General features: G+C 30.9%; 1 protein-coding gene across 5 annotated transcripts in view; it reads right to left on the bottom strand.

The window, feature by feature from the left end:
• LOC132752668 (sodium/potassium/calcium exchanger 2-like) overlaps nucleotides 1-18,578 on the bottom strand; it is a 43,862-nt gene that overhangs the window by 12,061 nt on the left and 13,223 nt on the right. The window contains exons 3-4 of one of the 5 annotated variants that reach the window (XM_060743024.1): nucleotides 13,895-13,912; nucleotides 5,514-5,585 (exon numbers count right to left, since the gene is read on the bottom strand). The exons of 2 other annotated variants lie outside the window; for them this stretch is intronic. In XM_060743024.1, coding sequence (XP_060599007.1) covers nucleotides 5,514-5,585; nucleotides 13,895-13,912 — 90 coding nt within the window. The remainder of the gene's footprint in view (nucleotides 1-5,513; nucleotides 5,586-13,894; nucleotides 13,913-18,578) is intronic. 2 more of the 5 variants (XM_060743026.1, XM_060743025.1) reach the window with 2 other exon arrangements.

Below are 18,578 nucleotides of genomic sequence, written 5' to 3'. Positions count from 1 at the left end.
AAAATGAAAACAAAATTCATTTTATGACTGGCAAAGAATTTAAAAAGGTATCTCAATGGAGACTAATGAAGAATATAATATTATAAAGTAATCAAATGGTATCACAATGGAGTAATCATTGAAGTTGTTAGTCAAAAGTGTATCTCGAGGGAGTAATAATATGTAAAGTATCTAGTCAATAGGGTATCTCAAAAGAGTAAAATAGCTAGTCAAAAGGTATCTCAATGGAGTAATATTTAAAGTAGCTAATCAAAAGGTATCTATATATAGAGTAAACAAATAATGTAAAGTAGCTAGTCAAAAGGTATTTCAATGGAGTAATATTTAAGTTATGTAGCTAGTCAAAAGGTATCTTAATGGAGTAATGTGTTAAATTGCTAGTCAAAACGAAGGTATCTTAATGGAGTAATATGTAAAACGGCTAGTCAAAAGGTATCTTAATGTAATAATATGTAAAATGGCCAGTCAAAAGGTATCTCGAAAGAATAAAATGTAAAGTAGCTAGTCAAAAGGTATCTTAATGGAGTAATATGTAAAATGGCTAGTCAAAAGGTATCTCAATGGAGTAATATGAAAGTACTGAAGCTAGTCAAAAGGTATCTTAATACAGTAATAGGTAGAGTAGTTAGTCAAAAGTTATCTTAATGTAGTGATATGCAATGTAGTCAAATGGCATCTCTATGGAATAATTGTTACCATAAAACAGATACAGATATGAGATTTGTTAAAACACAACTACAAAAGCTACTAACAAACCTTTCAACAAAACTTTGACAAGACTAAAACATATTTCTTTTTAATATAGAATCTAAATCATGTTTGGTTGGCTTTATTTTGTACAAAATAGCATTTTTTCCTAAATCTATCTCAATTCAAATTTAAATGTTTCCTATGACGAATTATTGAAGGAACTCCAAATGTCACATCCAATAATAGACATCAGACAGCTTCATAAAATGAGCTGTGTCATGACAAATTGGTTTGCGACCAACATGGAGCCAGACCAGCCTGCGCATCCACGCAGTCTGATCAGGAACCATGCTGTTCACTTACCAACTCTATTACAAGTGGAGAAACTGACAGTGAACAGCATGGATCTTGATCAGACTGCGCAGATGCGCAGGCTGGTCTTGATCCATGCTGGTCGCAAACCTATTATGTTGGTTTTGTCGTGACGCGGCTCAAATGGTGCAGATAACAGTTCTGGAAATGTGCATTATACCTTCACAATGTTAATAAATAGGTAACAATGTCTCATGGCTGGAATCACACGACTATTATGGCATATTGACAACATAGGTGGACAAACCCTGTCAATTCCGAGAAAATTGTCAGGTAGTTTGATTATAACATTAAGGTTTATCACACCCTACATGAAATGAAATGATTTTATTGCTTAATGTAATATTCTATTTATCACATATCTAAAATAAGAACTGTTCATGCTAAAAAATAATAATTTTTTCATTTACGCCCCTATAGTGATATGCTATTATTAAGTGCATCCTTATGCTATATTTTACACAAATGCTATATTTTACACAAATGATGTCATACACAGTCAGGCAACACCCTTTAACAGAGCCGCAAAAGCAGCAAGGGTAGGTGATAAATTTTGATAATAAATGGGTATAAAACATCAGATGATTCCCAGCCATGAGATCTGTAATATTATTTTCATCCAAATAATTTCAAACTCAAATCAAATCTCATCAAAACAAAACAAACATTCGAAGAAATTCATTTTGTCTGAAAAATATTTTGGGAAAGTTTGAAGGTCAAGAATAGCAGACAAAATCCAAAATACATTCTTCTAATGTTGTTTTAGATATGATATATAATTTATACAAATGTTTTTCAGAAACGATCATTTTTTTGGCATCGAACATTGAAAAGGTTATTAGGTTGTATGATAAACGATTTGAAAACAAGTTTGAAATTATTGAACACATTAAGAAGTTAAGACTTGTAACCCCACGGCAACTGAATTAAAGAAGGAATTATCTAAAGAAAAGAAAAGAAGAAAAAAAGAGAGGGCGATGAAAATATTGTATTACTGCAAGAAGTGGCACCAATAGAAATTATTTGGAAGGGCCAGATTGAAAATAATCTCGTTATCGTTAAATCATTGAATGCAATTCATAAAAATCATTGTTTTGAAGATGGCATGGATAGATGAAATTTTTTTTAACTGACTTATTAAACTTAAAGGATCATAATTATTATATTTTTTTAACTATTAAAATAATAGCATTATTTAAAACAGCACACCTCCAGATTCATGATTATTTCAGTGAAACATTTTAAAATGTATTAAAAAGTAAAATATTGTCAATTAAGTGAACAAAGTAATTCACTCATTGCAAACGGCATTTAAATCTACAAAATTACCAAAATTAAGTAAGAATACGTAAAAAATAAAGCCCTTACTGTGTTAGTCGCCCAGTAGAAATATGGTGATAAATACTGCAGCATCAGTCAATAATCACACACAACACGTAAGTTGTTTTCTTAAATTGTGAATATTTTTTTCTTCTCTTAAAATCTTAGTATATTTTTCTCAAGTTTGATTTTCTTGAAATATTTTGGCTGATCTGGAGGCATGCAGCTTTAACATCAATTTCTTGGGGTTTGCATAAGGTTTTGATACAAAGACCAGCTGTCTGTAAAGTTAGCAGAAAAAGAATTTCAATAAGGGTGCTTAAAGTTTCAACTTAAGCTTTGTTTTCACAAAACTCGTAATTTTGTAATCAAGTTTTACGTAAATGTAAAAGCCGCAATCCTTTGACGTCTGTATGGCATGGATAAAGCAGGCCGGAAATTTGTCTTGTTTTTGATAATACTCGCAAAAAAACTATGATAAGAGTTAGTTAAATATAAGACAAATAAGCAATTTTTTCCCTTATTAACAATTAATACTGTTTTTTGTAGAATCATTTATAATTATAATCAATAAGTCTTTTCAACTGACGGAAATAAGGATGGCTTTGACCAATATAAACCAATTTATTATTTTCAGCTGCAGTTCAATATCCCTTCCAATTAATCTCCTTAGCATGCGAAGTCATTTAATTAGCTTAAAAACATTATTTTGCCTCAGTAAATGGATTACTTAATTCTTGCATGTTTTTACGGGACTTTAATCATACTCAGGCGGGCATTTACCTTGCAAAAGTCTTCCGCGTAATTGCTTCAAATACTGGTTTTTTGCTGTTGTTTCTTTTTTTAAAAAGAACAGGTCTTTAATCTTAGTTAAAAATTACAAAAATGCAATCTCATGGACAAACTTTAAAATTAAACAAGTTAACAAAGTTTGTTGTTTTACATTTATTAATTTTGCTGCAATTGTTCTGTTGCCTGTTGTGACAGTAGCTATCAAATTTTAGGATGACCTGGTTCTAAATTATCAAGATCGGCAAAATCTGATTCTGACTCACTTGTTTCAGACCTGGCAAAATCTGATTATGATTTACTTTAATATCTGTTTAAACAGAAACATTTCTTAACTTGTCTATATTGCCAATACTGTCCCGGACAAATAAATAAGTGCTTTACATGCTTTATTAATTTTGTCTGTACAGGTCGTCGGACAATCTGGGCAATATGGACAACTGATTTTGCCATCCCTCCACACTGGCCTGCTGCATTTCTTTATATGTCCATATTGCCCTGACTGTCACAAAGCCTGTATGGACAAGTTAATAAGTACTTTAGATGCTTTATTTGTCCATACACTCTGGCCGTCTGGGCAAGATGGACGATTGATTTTGCCACCCGACCACTGCCCCTCCCACTTCTGACATCACTGATTGGTCTTTAATTATAGACTGGATGTTTAAACTTTCAAAGGGAATGATCTTAAACATATTTCCATCATATCAACAGTTTTTCTTATCTTTATTTACTTTATTTTTTCCCCTCATCCAACATAAGTGGATCAATATACCTGTAAAATGATATAACTATATTCACCAGCTCTTTGTTTGAATAAACAAGATTTGATCATAGCAGGTCAACAGTGTCGAATGATATTTGATCACAAGAAAAACAAAACAAATATATCTTTTTATATATATATTGATTTACTCAACATCATCGACCTTTGATTATTTGTAAGTGATAAAATTTTTATTTGCTTCAATGCGTTTGAATAGTATCTGTAGTACAAGTACAGACTCAAAATACATTAAGAATCAAAGTCTTGGGCAACGATGATATAATTGATCAATTAGACGCTGTATGATGGCTCCATGGCACAGTGTTTAAGGACATTGACTTTATCTTTTCATTTATTTTCTTTATTGGTTGGGTTACACATTGCACCAACACAGTATAGGTCAGCTTTTCTTGTAGAGGAAGACCTAAGATGCCCTTCCTTTCATTATTTTTGGCATGAACGGGCACCTGACAGTAGAACCACCCACGTTCTGTAAGCTAGCTAAATAGCTTCGTCATGAAAAAATTCAAAGTCACTGCCTGGATTCGAACCAACAGCAGTTACGGGCAAGTGGTTTGAAGTCACAGAATCCCAAAACTGACTTTAAATCTCTTATCATTCACCACTTTCATTATAGTTTGAACCCCACAAGGTTGTATTTAATATTTTTATTAAAATATTAACCTTCTCTCATATGTGAGGAAGCTATACTCCTGGCTAACCTTACATAGTTTCAAGTGCTCATTTATACCTGAAATACTGCAGATATTAATATTTTTTCTTTTTTGGTTGGGTTTCACATTGCACCAACGCAGTATCGGTCAGCTTTTCTTGTAGAGGAAGACCTCAGATGCCCTACCCTGCATTATTTTAGGCAAGAACGGGCACCACCTATATTCTGTCAGCTTGCAAAATAGCTTCCTCATATAAAAGAATTCAAAGTCACTGTCTGGAATCAAACCCACAGTAGTTACTGGCAAGTGGTTTGAAGTCACAGACGCCCCAGACTGACTTAAAATCTCTTATCATTCACCACTATCATTAAAGTTTGAACCCTACAAGGTTGTATTTATTATTTTATTAAAATATTAACCTTCTATCAAGTGTGAAAGCCATCCAGCTGGCTTAACTAACTTAGTCTCAGGTGCTTCTAATGCCTATAATGCAGAGCCTAAATCCTCCAAAAATAAAGCAGTTGTGAAATTGCAATCATTTATGATGACCCTCAAAAAATGTTAGTGTGCTAATAATTATGCCCACCAATATAAATCAAAATTAAAACAAATACGACATTTAATATTCTTTTTAAAACTATCAAATTTTACTTTTTTGTTCTTATTTTTCAGCAAGGCTTTAATCAAGCATAAGGCATTATAATTTAACCCTTATCATTTATTAAATCTCTAGTTATTCATATAGGTGCCACTTCTTAAAAAAAAACTCAAAGAATGGAAAATAAGAAAAAGAAAATAAAAGGAAACCAAGACAGATTATTATCATTATTATAGACATGAAAAGCTATGGAGAATAGCAAACATCAACGTTGTTGTTGTTGTTTTTAAAAGAGTTTTCAAACCTCTATATGTGAGCTTGAGCAACATTTCTTTTTATTATACAGCAAGTCCAGGTCTCCGTTTGAATATACGTTCTGTAAATGAAACACATTGAGCCTTCAATTAGCAATGTTTTTTGTTTTTACTGTCACGGCTTGAAACATTGCTGTTACTTTTTAACAAAAGTACAATTACGTATCTGACACATATTCTGAACAGTAACAACACGTTGTCACCAGTAACATCAAATAGTGTCATATAAAGCCGCCATGATTCTTTTCACTTCCTGCAAAGCTATATAATCTAATTTAACAAAATCTGACTCCCATGAAGCTGAAACCAAAAGAGGTATTAAATTCATATACGGTCAGCTATAAATAGGAACAAAACAAAAACAAAAGTACACATCAAATTTCATCCTATTTTCTAGTAAGTGTCATATAATGTTAACAATATTATGACATTGATATGTATAACACTACATATCAATTCTACAAATATTATATTATATCATTCTATTGATATTGTAACATTGATAGCCTCGTAAATGAACGTAAATGAACACAGGGGAATAAAAATTGCTCAATAAGGTGAGAATAATTGCTAAAAATCAATTCTATTTTATGTGATAACATGCATACAAATATTCATATATATCAAAATCTAATATTCTTGCTTTGGCATTTATAATGCCGTACCACCTCCCGCCCGCACCCCCTATACACACTAAACACCACACCCACTTCTCCTCCCACACGCAACCTTAAAAATTTTAGTGACAAAAACGTAGTGCAACAGTACAGTACTTTAAACAAAACAATAAACAATGGTGACAAGATTCTGATGTTGCCTAGCAACTTATATACAAATATATGGAATACTAAAAAAAAATTATCTTAGCAACTTTATAAATAAACATTCATACAGTTTAAGGTAAAATTACATAGAGACTTAGGTAATTTGGCCATAACAATAATCGATGATTTGATAATCATTTCTCACTGTTTACTATAAAGCAATCAACAGTAAATTATCAGTATGCTGACGGTACATGTACATATTTGGACGATAGAAATAGAATTTTTGCAGGTAAATGTTTGGAACTATAGCGAACATGCCTTATGTACAAGAATTGCCTGAAATTTAAATGAATTTATTACACAAATAAATGCTAAAGAATGAGGAAAAATTACTTATTATTCAATTTCATGAATCTGTCAGTTGAATACTTAGAAATGGTCAAAATAAAATATGCGCACAATAAATACCTTTCTCATCTGCAGGATTTTGGTTGTGTCCAAATTTTAAGCTGCCAGCGTTCAATGTAATTTCATATATCACCTTTTCAATGCTACAGGCCAGAATTATTCTTTTGAATATTTTTAATGCTTTTAGTGCATATATATTTTGCCTTTATGTCTTTCCAAAAAGACTCTTTGGCATAATTTTATATGGCTGCTTTGCTACTCACAGATTTTGCCAGTGTGATGATTTGCTAACAGTGGCGTAACTATTCAAAATATTAATGTAACATTTAACTGGACCTCAGTTTTTAATGTTGTCTGCAAAAGACTATTGAGTTTCAGGTGATTGAACTCACTACCCCTGGATTCATGGTCAAACAGTGTTACGTCCATGGTTCCAGTGCATCTGCTCTTAGGAATGACCTACATATAGTATAAGTAACCAATAGTGACTAGGTATACAAACAAACTACTTTACTACAGCTAGCAGATATTTTTTTTTTTTACTATCAGAAAAAAAAGTTCCTGAAACAGGACTGATTAACTGATTCTAACAATTATATCAAAGGGAATTCTTGCCCATTTTTTTCCCACTGCTGACCTAATGTCAACATGGTTTTATACAATGACATGTCGTAAACAACAAGCAGCAATTAACTGATATCTCTAACTGTCTTTTACCAACAAATACCTGACAATTTACACCATTCACCGATAAAAAAAACAAATTCATTTGTAAACAATACAGATTAATTCAGGAAACAGGTCAGGTTTCATACTATTTTTCTGTCACAATGAGATTGATAATAAACATTATGCAGACAGGTTGATGGTGGTTATTTTCACTGCACCTATTAATCATTGATGAATTAGTATCACTGCGCCAAGAAAATAGTTCCAACTATACCAAAGAGACCTATTGCATTGGATGATGATGTTACAATATTTAGCCAGTATATTGGTTTTAGTAATGTCCAGAGTAAAATGGTTTTAACTGGAACAAACTGGCCCTTACTAGTACTAGAGCAAGGCGTTTTGTTGACTGATTTTAATCATCAGAAATTCTGAAATGAGTTACTTCAGTGTATAATCATTATTTGTCACATAAACCGCGGCGCAGGAGTGTAATAAAGCCATTTAATAAAAACGATATTACACTAGACGATATTACACTAGTGTAATAACACTTTGACGTCACGTCATTTGCACTATAAACATAGCGTTAAAGCGCGCAAATGTTAGCGTTACACTATAGGCGCGTCAAAGAAAAATGACTGTTGTTAACGGTTTACCGTTCTTATTTTATATATGTGATAAATAGAATATTATATTCGTGTAGATTCAATACTAAATTTATTGAACTCGTTGAATAAAACAATATTATGCTCGCCAGAGGCTCGCATAATATGATTTTATTCAACTCGTTCAATAAATTTAGTATTAAACCTACACTCATTCAATATCCTCTATATAGTGTATTATCATTAAATGAGATAATGAAGTTAAATGCACATTTCCCTTAAATTTAAAACAAAATGATTCATGGACAATTAGAATGGCCCCTCTTTCCCTTGAATAGTTGACCTACAAACAACTAATTTTGTTTGGAAAGAATTTTCTTTTCTATCAATTAATGTTACATAATTTGCATAAACTAAGTACATTTGTATTGAGCAAAATCAACATAATTATTTCTTTTCAAACATCTTTTTTTTATCATGAAAAAATAGATAAAAGTACAACATCATCGCCAATCAAAACAAAATGTTGTTATGCTAGATGCAATCATACACTGTACAGTTGTTACTTATGCAAAAACACCTACATTTTATCCTTCAATCTATTTCAACTAATTGAGCAAGTAAATACTTTTTCTGTCTACCAATCAAGACCAATTAATACCAGGACAGCTATAGTTACGTTGCAAACACCCAGCAGGTGCATCCATTTATTATTGCTTTTGTTTCTTGAAAGTTATTGAATATCGCCGATCCATTAATTCTAGTGCGTTTCTTGCATTTTATTTCGTAACTCTGACATGAAACGTTCGTGTTTAGCTGACAACACAACAACAAACTGTCAGACAACACAACAACAAACTGTCTCATTTGTGTGCATCACACTTTGTACATGATAATGATCAAATTACCATTAATGAAACATACATTTCTTCAATTAATTAGAAAAAAACTCTGTCAAGGTATTTCATCAAGTACAAAGAAAAACACAAGTTACAATCAGTCTAAATGACTTGATTTGCCTTAAAACTTAACAGCTAAAATAACCCGCGGAAAATAACAATATAAATTTCAAAAACTGTCCATGCAATCAAGATGTTTTCATTATTAGTAACCTGGAGTTTTTACAAAAAATGTCTCTTGATACATAATGCACATGAATGTTTTGGTCATACCTAGTCGCTTGAACAACCTAACTGGCTTTACGATACAAAGTCTTAGGATTTCAAATAGCCAATAGAGCCTTATTCCCTCCCAATTGTTGCTCTCTTCAAAATCACTTTTCATTATTGTGAAAAATTGTGACAAGCTCAATTGAAGCACTTTAGAAATGCAACATGTAATAAATTTACAGATTTCTAGTCTATTTTTTCTATTTTTCCAAGAGATAACAATTCTCTGAAGTGCTTTGTCAATGTATAATTGAATAATGACTTAGTTCAAACAAAATCAGTTGAATAATGATGTTAAATTATGTAAATATTCTGCAATAACAGACTGCTGCACCATTAATTTAAGTATTTTATCATTATGAATTATCATGCATTTCTCTATACAGCTTCTCCTCTTGATTCATCAGAAAGCTGAATTACCTTCCCTTGCTAGTAGTGATTTTTCCATTTAACCTCCCTTGGTTGCCATTATTTCATTTCTTTACTTAATTTTTGTAAGATGATATTGAAGGTGCGTAAATTGTTTAATTCAATATATCAGCCGCGTCATGACAAAACCAACGTAATGCGTTTGCGACCAGCATGGATCAAGACCAGCCTGCTCATCCGCGCAGTCTGATCAGGATCCATATTGTTCGCTTACCAACTCTATTTCAAGTAGAGAAACTGATAGCAAACAGCATGGATTCTGATCAGACTGCGGGGATGCGCAGGCTGGTCTGGATCCATGCTGGTCGCAAACGCACTCTGATGGTTTTGTCGTGACGCGGCTCATATCTTTGTAAAAAATAGCGCAGGAACTGAAGACATTGGTCAGACAATGAATAAGATACAGGACAAATAATCTAGAAACAAGACATTAGCATATCTGATGATACGTACAATTAAGATATATAAAGATGTTCAAATGTATGTGCAAAATTTAGAATATCTTATGTTATGTACAGTTAAAATGTACATGTATTAAGATGTTCAAAACTATGTGTAAAATTTAGCATATCTAATGTTATGTACAATTCATAAAGAAAATTGTGTATGTATATTTTTGCATGGGTCGGAGACTTTAAAGCGAATAAAATCTTTGTCATTGTCAGTATCGCAATAGAATAACACTTTGACATGTAACCTGCTGAAATCATTGAATTTGGAGCAGTCTCTTAAATGACAAAGGAATTTCAAACAAAATAAAAAAACATCTGGGCTACTTAAAGTATAGAGCCTTGTCAGAGTAAAACAGATGTGTAGGCTGGATGGCTTTCTACTGGTGGCAATTAAAAGCTTATCACTTCTGGTTCCTGCTGGTTGATGCTAAAATGGTGTTGAGCTATGACATGCAATTTATGTTTAAGACTATTATGATGGTTGGTTGTGGTAAAAAAAATTTATGGTAATAAAAAGTCGAAAAAGGGACATAATTCTGTCATAATGCTTGATACAGTTACCTCCTCCTGCCTACAGGTTGGGGTCATGATGGTGAACAAGTGTGCAAAGTTTGAAAGCCATAATATGTCAATCAATGGACTTTGAAAATATTTGAGGTATGACAAAACTTTAACTTAAGTGGTTACGCCGACGCAGACACACTCGGGTGATTACAATAGCTCTACTTATTCTTATCAAATAGTAGAGCTAAAAATGAAGTAAATTTTAAGGGCAATAACCAAGGCATGTGCGCGGACAGCATGCTCCATTTTTCTCAGTATTGTAATGTAGAACAAGAGGCATAACAATGCAAGAAAACAATTTCAGGATTATCTACCCTTTTGAAATGGTGTCCATTGATGACAAAAAACATGTATACCACGTTTGAAGTAAATAGCTTTTATAGTTTCTGAAAAGATGAACCTTAATGAAAAGGTTAAATAATACGCCAAGGCAATGCCAACAAGAGGCTCATAACAATAGCTCCACTTTTTTCTTCCAAAGTGTGGCTAATAATATAGCATGACATAATATATATAAGTGCACACACCATATATTTTATTTCAAATAACAATGTTAATGACCATACTCTCAATGCACCTTCCGATACAATAACCTGTGGCATGTATAAAAATAAATCAAAGTGATAAGTGGGCACGAAAATGGAAATAAACATTTCAAGCCAAGTATGATCAATGATTGCAAAAAATAACTGAATCTGTGAGAAACCATTCTGTGAAATGCAACTATTGTTGATGAAAATGCAGTGTAGTGTTTGTTTTTGTAGGCCGAAATTCACGACCTGAAATCATTTTTTGTACAAATTTATTGGCAGATACAGACACAATTAAAGCAAGCTACTTTTATTCTTTTAATACAATCACCTTTCCTTTTTACCAACCCCTTTGGCCTATGCCAACACAACATTATGGGGAATCCTCTGAGATTTTGACAAGATGGGACCAAACAATTTTTTTTTTTTAATTATGAATCAATTGATGAATGTCTGGACTTTTAACTTATGTGCAAAATTTCAGATAATTTGCTCACTCTATTTTTCCAGAATGATTATAATTATTGAGCAAAATGACGCATAATTGAAAAAATGTTTGAAGACTAACTTTTTTACTAAAATCAGACTAAGAATCGCAAGAAAAAAAATATTGACACAGTCATCTTCATAACCTTTTGCATATATTTCTATTTCAAGTGCACCAGTTAGTCTATTGAAGATTTTTTTTCTATCTTTTAATGCATAATAGGATCTCAGATCTTTTAATTTTAGACAGACTGTTAATGCAGCATCACTTTAAGAACATAAATCAATAACCTCTCTATCTTTCTACAGAATTTATATAAGGAATTACCTACAGCTTTATCTTACTTAACCAAGGAAAAAACCTATAAAGGATTTATTTCTTCTAACTAGGTCTGCTGACCTAAAAGAGATTTATATGAAGTTACGTTGATTAAAGGCATGTGAACTAGTGAATATCATTCAATAACTGTGTAATTAAAGGCTTTTCACTTTAACCACTAAGCCACCGCTCCCCTTAATGTAAGGTGTCTTGGGTGCAGAGCAAGTATATTTGCTGTAAGGTTACATGAAATTTTGTATTTTTCATATAAAATTTGTGTCTGAAATTTGTACAATAAACTTTTTCAGGTCACATGATTCCAAGCACTGTTCGTTCATTGGTGAAAATTTGTTGTTGTTGTTGTCGGTAATCTTACCCATTGGTGACACATACATTCTGTCAACTTGTAAAAATACAAAAAAATAACAATATAAACCATAATCAATTTTTATGAAATATTCTTAAAAGTTATTTAAAGTCATAACCATATTACATTGTAGTTTTATCAATAAATTTTAATAATTTTATCTGTTTAATTAAACTGCTTTTCAAACTGCTCTACTATAAATTGACCCTAACCCCCCACATCCAACCCTACCTCCTGCCCCATACCAAGACTGCTTGCATAAAACATAGTACCCAAGTTAGTACCACAAGAACATGGCTTGCAACATTTATGCAATAAATATACTCTGGAACGCTTCAGAAGTGGGGTTTTGCCCACCTAATCTTGGGGTACAAACAAAGTTTTTCAGTTATAGCTTGCTAAATGTATCAATGATGGTAGTGCACCATGAAGCTTAATAATGGAAAATATTTGTTTGTACCCCATGATTTCATGGGAAAAAACCCACATCTGCTGAGTTCCTTAAAGCAGATTGTAATCTGTATAATAAAAGTTCCATCAATAGAGTACATTTCAATCATGTACTATATAATGAAAGTTCCCTGATAGAATAGATTTCAATTGTGTACTGTATTATAAAACTTCCTTAAATAGATTACATTTCAATCATGTACTGTTTAATAAAACTTCCCTTGATAGAGTACATTTCAAATATGTACTGTATAATAAAAGTTCCCTCAATAGAATACATTTCAATCACATACTGTAAAATAAAAGTTCCCTCAACAGAATACACCTTTCAATCACTTACTGTAATCGACAGAATACATTTCAATCATGTACTGTATGATAAAAGTTCCCTCGGTAGAGTACATTTCAATCATTTACTGTATCTCAATAGAATACATTTCAACCTTGTACTACATGTATAATAAAAAGTACCCTTGCTAGAATACATTTCAATCATGTACTGTCACAACATTATTAAGTCATTCAAAATTCTAAATCATATATATTAACCATGTACATGTATTAAATCTACTCCAATGCATCAGTTATGACCTCTGACTCACAAACTGTTTTATAATACAACAATTTGTAATATATGGTAATCAGAGCAGCATGTTCATGTATATATTTTTGTACATGAACATGAATAACTAGTTTCTATTGTTTGAGAACATTTAGTATGAAAACAATTGGCACAGAAAGTTATTTTTCTAGTGCAAAGTGAATAACTTATCTAAATAAGTCATTATCTCATTACATAATGTTATAATTATATAAAACACAGCACTAGATGTCTAAAATACATAAGCTACTAACTGAAACATCATTTATAATTGTCAACAATCTTCTGAAAAATTAAAAACTCAAATAACAATAATCAAAAAATCATATCAGCACATTAAAATGTCAATTAAAGCACTATAAAGAATATATTTTTGTTTTTGTAGACATACGTGTTCAACTTGAAACAACTGATTTTTTCTGGGAAAAAAATAATGAACAAAAATATACAAAATTTACTGATAATTATATACAGGTTTTAAACCAATAGTCCTATTCTATTAAATCTATGCCTATCTATAAATATCAAGCATTTTCTACCAGAGTTACCTACCCTGTTAGCCAGGATTTCCTGCCAATAGAAAATGATCCACTTGAAATATTGATACTTTGTTACTTCTTATAGTATAAGAATTTTAGCATTGGTCTGATTAAAATATGAAATACCGTCACAGTATTTTAAATTTCTGTGATTAAAGGGATATTCAGGCAAAATAATGACAAAAATATTAAAATGATCTTATGTACTCAAATCACACTAAAATGACTTTTCTTGAAGTTTCAGCATGAATTTCTGCTTAAATTCTATATAGTTTGGATGGAAGCGTAAATATATCTATATATGTTGAACAAAATTTAGACGCCAATAGAATCACCAAATAGTTTTAAAACAAGTCAGATGACTTTAACAAACCCTTGAAGTTACAATAACAGATATTGTGGATATTGTATGGTTGAAACAAGTCTAAGTCATTCATTTGACATGTTCTTTAACCTTTCCAGAGTTCACTTTGACAACTATTGTGAAATCCTAGCGCTCTAACCTGACCCACGCGGGTCAAGTTAGGAAACCATCATTTTATTCTTTATATGGAGGAAAGGTTTGTTTCTTTGACTGTCTAATATATTTATTTTGAGGGCATTTACAGAATAATGAATGAAAAATTCAAAACTAAGAAATCAAAATTTTGCCTGAGTCTCCCTTTAAAGAACAAAGACTAACTTAATGCCTGACCTTTATCAAGGTCATTGTTCTTGACCTAAAAGTGACCTTGAAATTGCATAGCTGACCTTTGCAACAAAGGATTTATTGTCCCAAGTTTACGCATGTACTTTTTATATTATGTCATATACTGAAGAAAGAAAATTGACCTGCAAAGAATTTGACATTTAAATTCACTCTGTTACCATAACAATATAATAAGTGACAGAACAATATTTTTCATAATTACATTTTATCAGCTGATTATGAACTGGACAAGAATTGATGTGTGTTCTTTCAGTTTAATAGTACATTAATGTTTCTTCTAACACTCCTCATGACTTTGTCACTATACACAATAAGGTGTTTAACTGCCAATAAACACTGGTTAAGGACTACATGTAAATGTGGATCTCGATAAAATTGTTTACAAAGCCTTTTTCAGACAACAATAATAACGCATTATTGTTGATATTGTCCATTCTTATTATGTTCTTTATATGATGCTAAAATAATATCTCACATACACTAATGCCACAGGTTTGATCCATATCAGTTGATAAAATCTATATAAGACCAATCGGCACCAATTCATAAGCAGCATAATGATGTCATCCTAAGTAGGCAACTCATTCATAAAGGCGCCAGAATGACATCATTTTCAACTGCCATGGGTGGGGTTTGTAGAATGATTAATCTACATATGTAGCACTGATGTTACAAAAACAATACAATCAAGTGTGACACGTAAGTTTAAACTGTTGAAATTTTGATATAAAAAGTGAAACATTTTTTGTTATTTTTTTTTTGTTTTTGTTAAATAGTTTTTATTACCTTAGCCTTAGCGACAGTAGGTGAGAAATAGAACAGTGTTATATGAAAAAAGCAACTTGAAAAATTGGCGTCAGTGAAAAATACTTTATTTTAACTTGTTACAATCGAAATAAAATCTGTCTGAGCAGTGTTTATCGGCTATTTAACACTGGTTTTTTTTTGTTTTGATACAAAATAATTAACCACTTATTCAATCCCTACGCATCAAAACTCCAAACCCGTGTTAAATCGCCGATAAGCTCTGCTGGAACCTGAATATAATTTCTTAATTTATTTACATGTTTATCAAAAATAACAACACATGAATCAAATGGTAAAAATGGAACCCCAAAAAAACCACCAAACAAAAAGACCTAATCCTACAAGTAATGAACATATGCAAGGTAAAAGCTTTCCACATGCAGCATACATTATGCACAAAACATACAAGTCTCTAAACCTACAGTAACATAACAATTAATTATGTACATAATTACATATATAAACATACTAAAAAATTAATATACAACTCTAAGTTAATTGAAAAATGTAGCAATTTAATACACAACATAAGATTAAATATCCCAATGTATCGACAATAGCAATATACAATGTACACTATATTATACCAATTGCTTCATACAATAATTACATGTACCAATAAGCATTACCAGTACATTATTTTATACCAATTAATTAATATACAACTCTACCTTAATTGATCAATATAGCACTACACAATATAAGTTAATGTACAAATACTTTACCAGTACATTACAATATTATACCACTTCATTACATTAATTTACCAATGCATCAATATACCAATGCATTGATATACCAATATGACATATAATGTACCAGTATATAAAAATATACCAATATATCAGTAAATCAAAATACAAATACATAAATTTACCAATGCATCAAAATATCAATGCATTATTATAATTACCAATACATGTACATTAATATAATTACATGTATACCATTACATGAGACTATTTACCAATATATTTGAAACACCATTTGATTTAATGATAAAAATATATAAGAAATTGAAAATACGTAAACAATATCACATTAAGTAATAACAACTATATAGACAAAAATTATAGAGACAATTTCTCTATTTCCTTTTCAATTCAGGTTATATAATACATGGTCAAACAATCTTAGACAAATCTGACAAAAATACTGTAGGTAGACTGCCTATTTTTTCCTTTCAACTGTTTCATTCCATATTGATATATATAAAACCAATAATTAGATTTTCTATAAAGAAAAAAAAACACTATATTTATTAGAAATGGTATCTAATTCAATTCTAGGAAGATATTGACATTTCTGTCAAAAGAAAGCATCAATTTGCAGTAGAAAATCTTGCATGAACCCCTACTGTCTAGACATAAAATTTCTTATATTTCAGGAATAATTCATGCATTACTTTAGATGATTGTATATAAATGTTTACGAGAATGTATGACTTATGTTAACTGTTCTATGGCAATGATTAATGCCATATCTTAAGACAAGAAATCAGATTTCAGACATCAGATTCTGTCTTTCATCTTACCCAAATCTCATTATGAATATTTATTATTATATTTTTGCTGACTCAACAAAATTTTGTGATTTGTGTTCATTATTAGTTATAAAGATTTCAGACAGGTTATAAATTATGGCCCTTTATAATACTGCACGTTTGTAACGTCACTTTCATTGGATAATCATGATGTTTATATAGTTTTATATATACAGCTGCTGTCAATAATATAAAGTAATTTCACCTTTATCTCAAAATAAGAAGTTTGCTGTGTTATAAATTCGTTATAAATATTCCTGACAGGTTATATGACAGTATTTAAATGGTTGTTTGCAAAACAATCGCTCATACAGGGCCATATAACCTGTCAAATCCTTTATTGGCGTTCTTATGGAATGAGATCAGATTTTGTGAAAGGGCGACAGCAACTTCTCGAGCCTTTTAGTCGGTCATAATAAAAGCCGAAAATTCCGATCGGTATGAGGGTGCTTGATTATTAAATAAGAATGAAATGTCGCGATATGTTACAATGAATTTTCGCAATGCAAACATTTACAAATGAAATAACCTTTTCCGTCAATAAATCGCGCTCTTCGGGGTTTTTTATTTCTCATTTTGTAGTACACAGTCGGTTATCATGTCATGGTATGTTATTGTTGTACATGTATCCTAGAATGATCAGTTGATGACCTAAATATTCCAAAAACCTATTTATAGATATATCTATTTATCACTCCTATCGGTAAATGCCGGTCTCTCCCGGTCTATTTTGACCAGGATTTACTAGTGACCGGCGAATAGTACCATACGTTTATTGTCCGGTCTCTCCCGGTTTTGGAGTAGATGTTTGATATCGTTACAATTAGAAAAAAAACAACAATAGCATGTTTCATTTTATCTATATGAGATAAAAACAATAAATATGTACACGGATTTATATGTAATATAAATTCGTGATATGTACAATAATTGAGAAAAAGGTACATTTTTTATGGTATTAAAATGACATTATCAACTTTGAAACATTTTATTTAATTATTCAATTTGTTATCCGTGTTTAGTAAAGATGCCGAGGAATTATTCAAAGTTACAAATTAGATTTTATGAATTATTCAATTGATCGATAATTTAAAAAATGATAAAGAAAAATACAATGTACATGTACATGGTTTAAGAATAAACAATATTATATATTGAAAGATAAACCATAATTTACTGACTTTTTCCAGTTAAGCTTTGACTTATAATCGTCGGTCAATATGACAATTGAATTCTTAAAATTTATTTTACAATTTTAATAAAAAAGAGTAGTAAAAACTCAGTATTAAAATAGCACATAAAACACAAAAAAGAATAAAAGAAAACAATATTCATAAAATTTGTATTTTTTTTTAATTAAAATTAATAGATATTACAATTATTGTATAATAAACAATTATGCTCAACATGATCAACATGGTAATATAACCAGTGTCATATTTTTACTAACTTAAACGTGTTGATCATGCGTTACACATATGGATTATAAATGATTGCATACATGTATATCCGTTGCTATTAATAACCACGATCATAAAGAAATAACAATCGCCTCGGTCAATATTAATTTTTTCAGTACATATCACATCATATTCAACAGCTAAAAAGTCCATATTTGTATAATATTCTAATCTCTAG

Source organism: Ruditapes philippinarum, unplaced genomic scaffold, assembly GCF_026571515.1.
Source record: "Ruditapes philippinarum isolate M1 unplaced genomic scaffold, ASM2657151v2 ctg528_1_1_1_1, whole genome shotgun sequence".
Lineage (NCBI taxonomy): Eukaryota > Metazoa > Mollusca > Bivalvia > Venerida > Veneridae > Ruditapes > Ruditapes philippinarum.
This window is presented reverse-complemented; position numbering and strand designations above follow the sequence as displayed.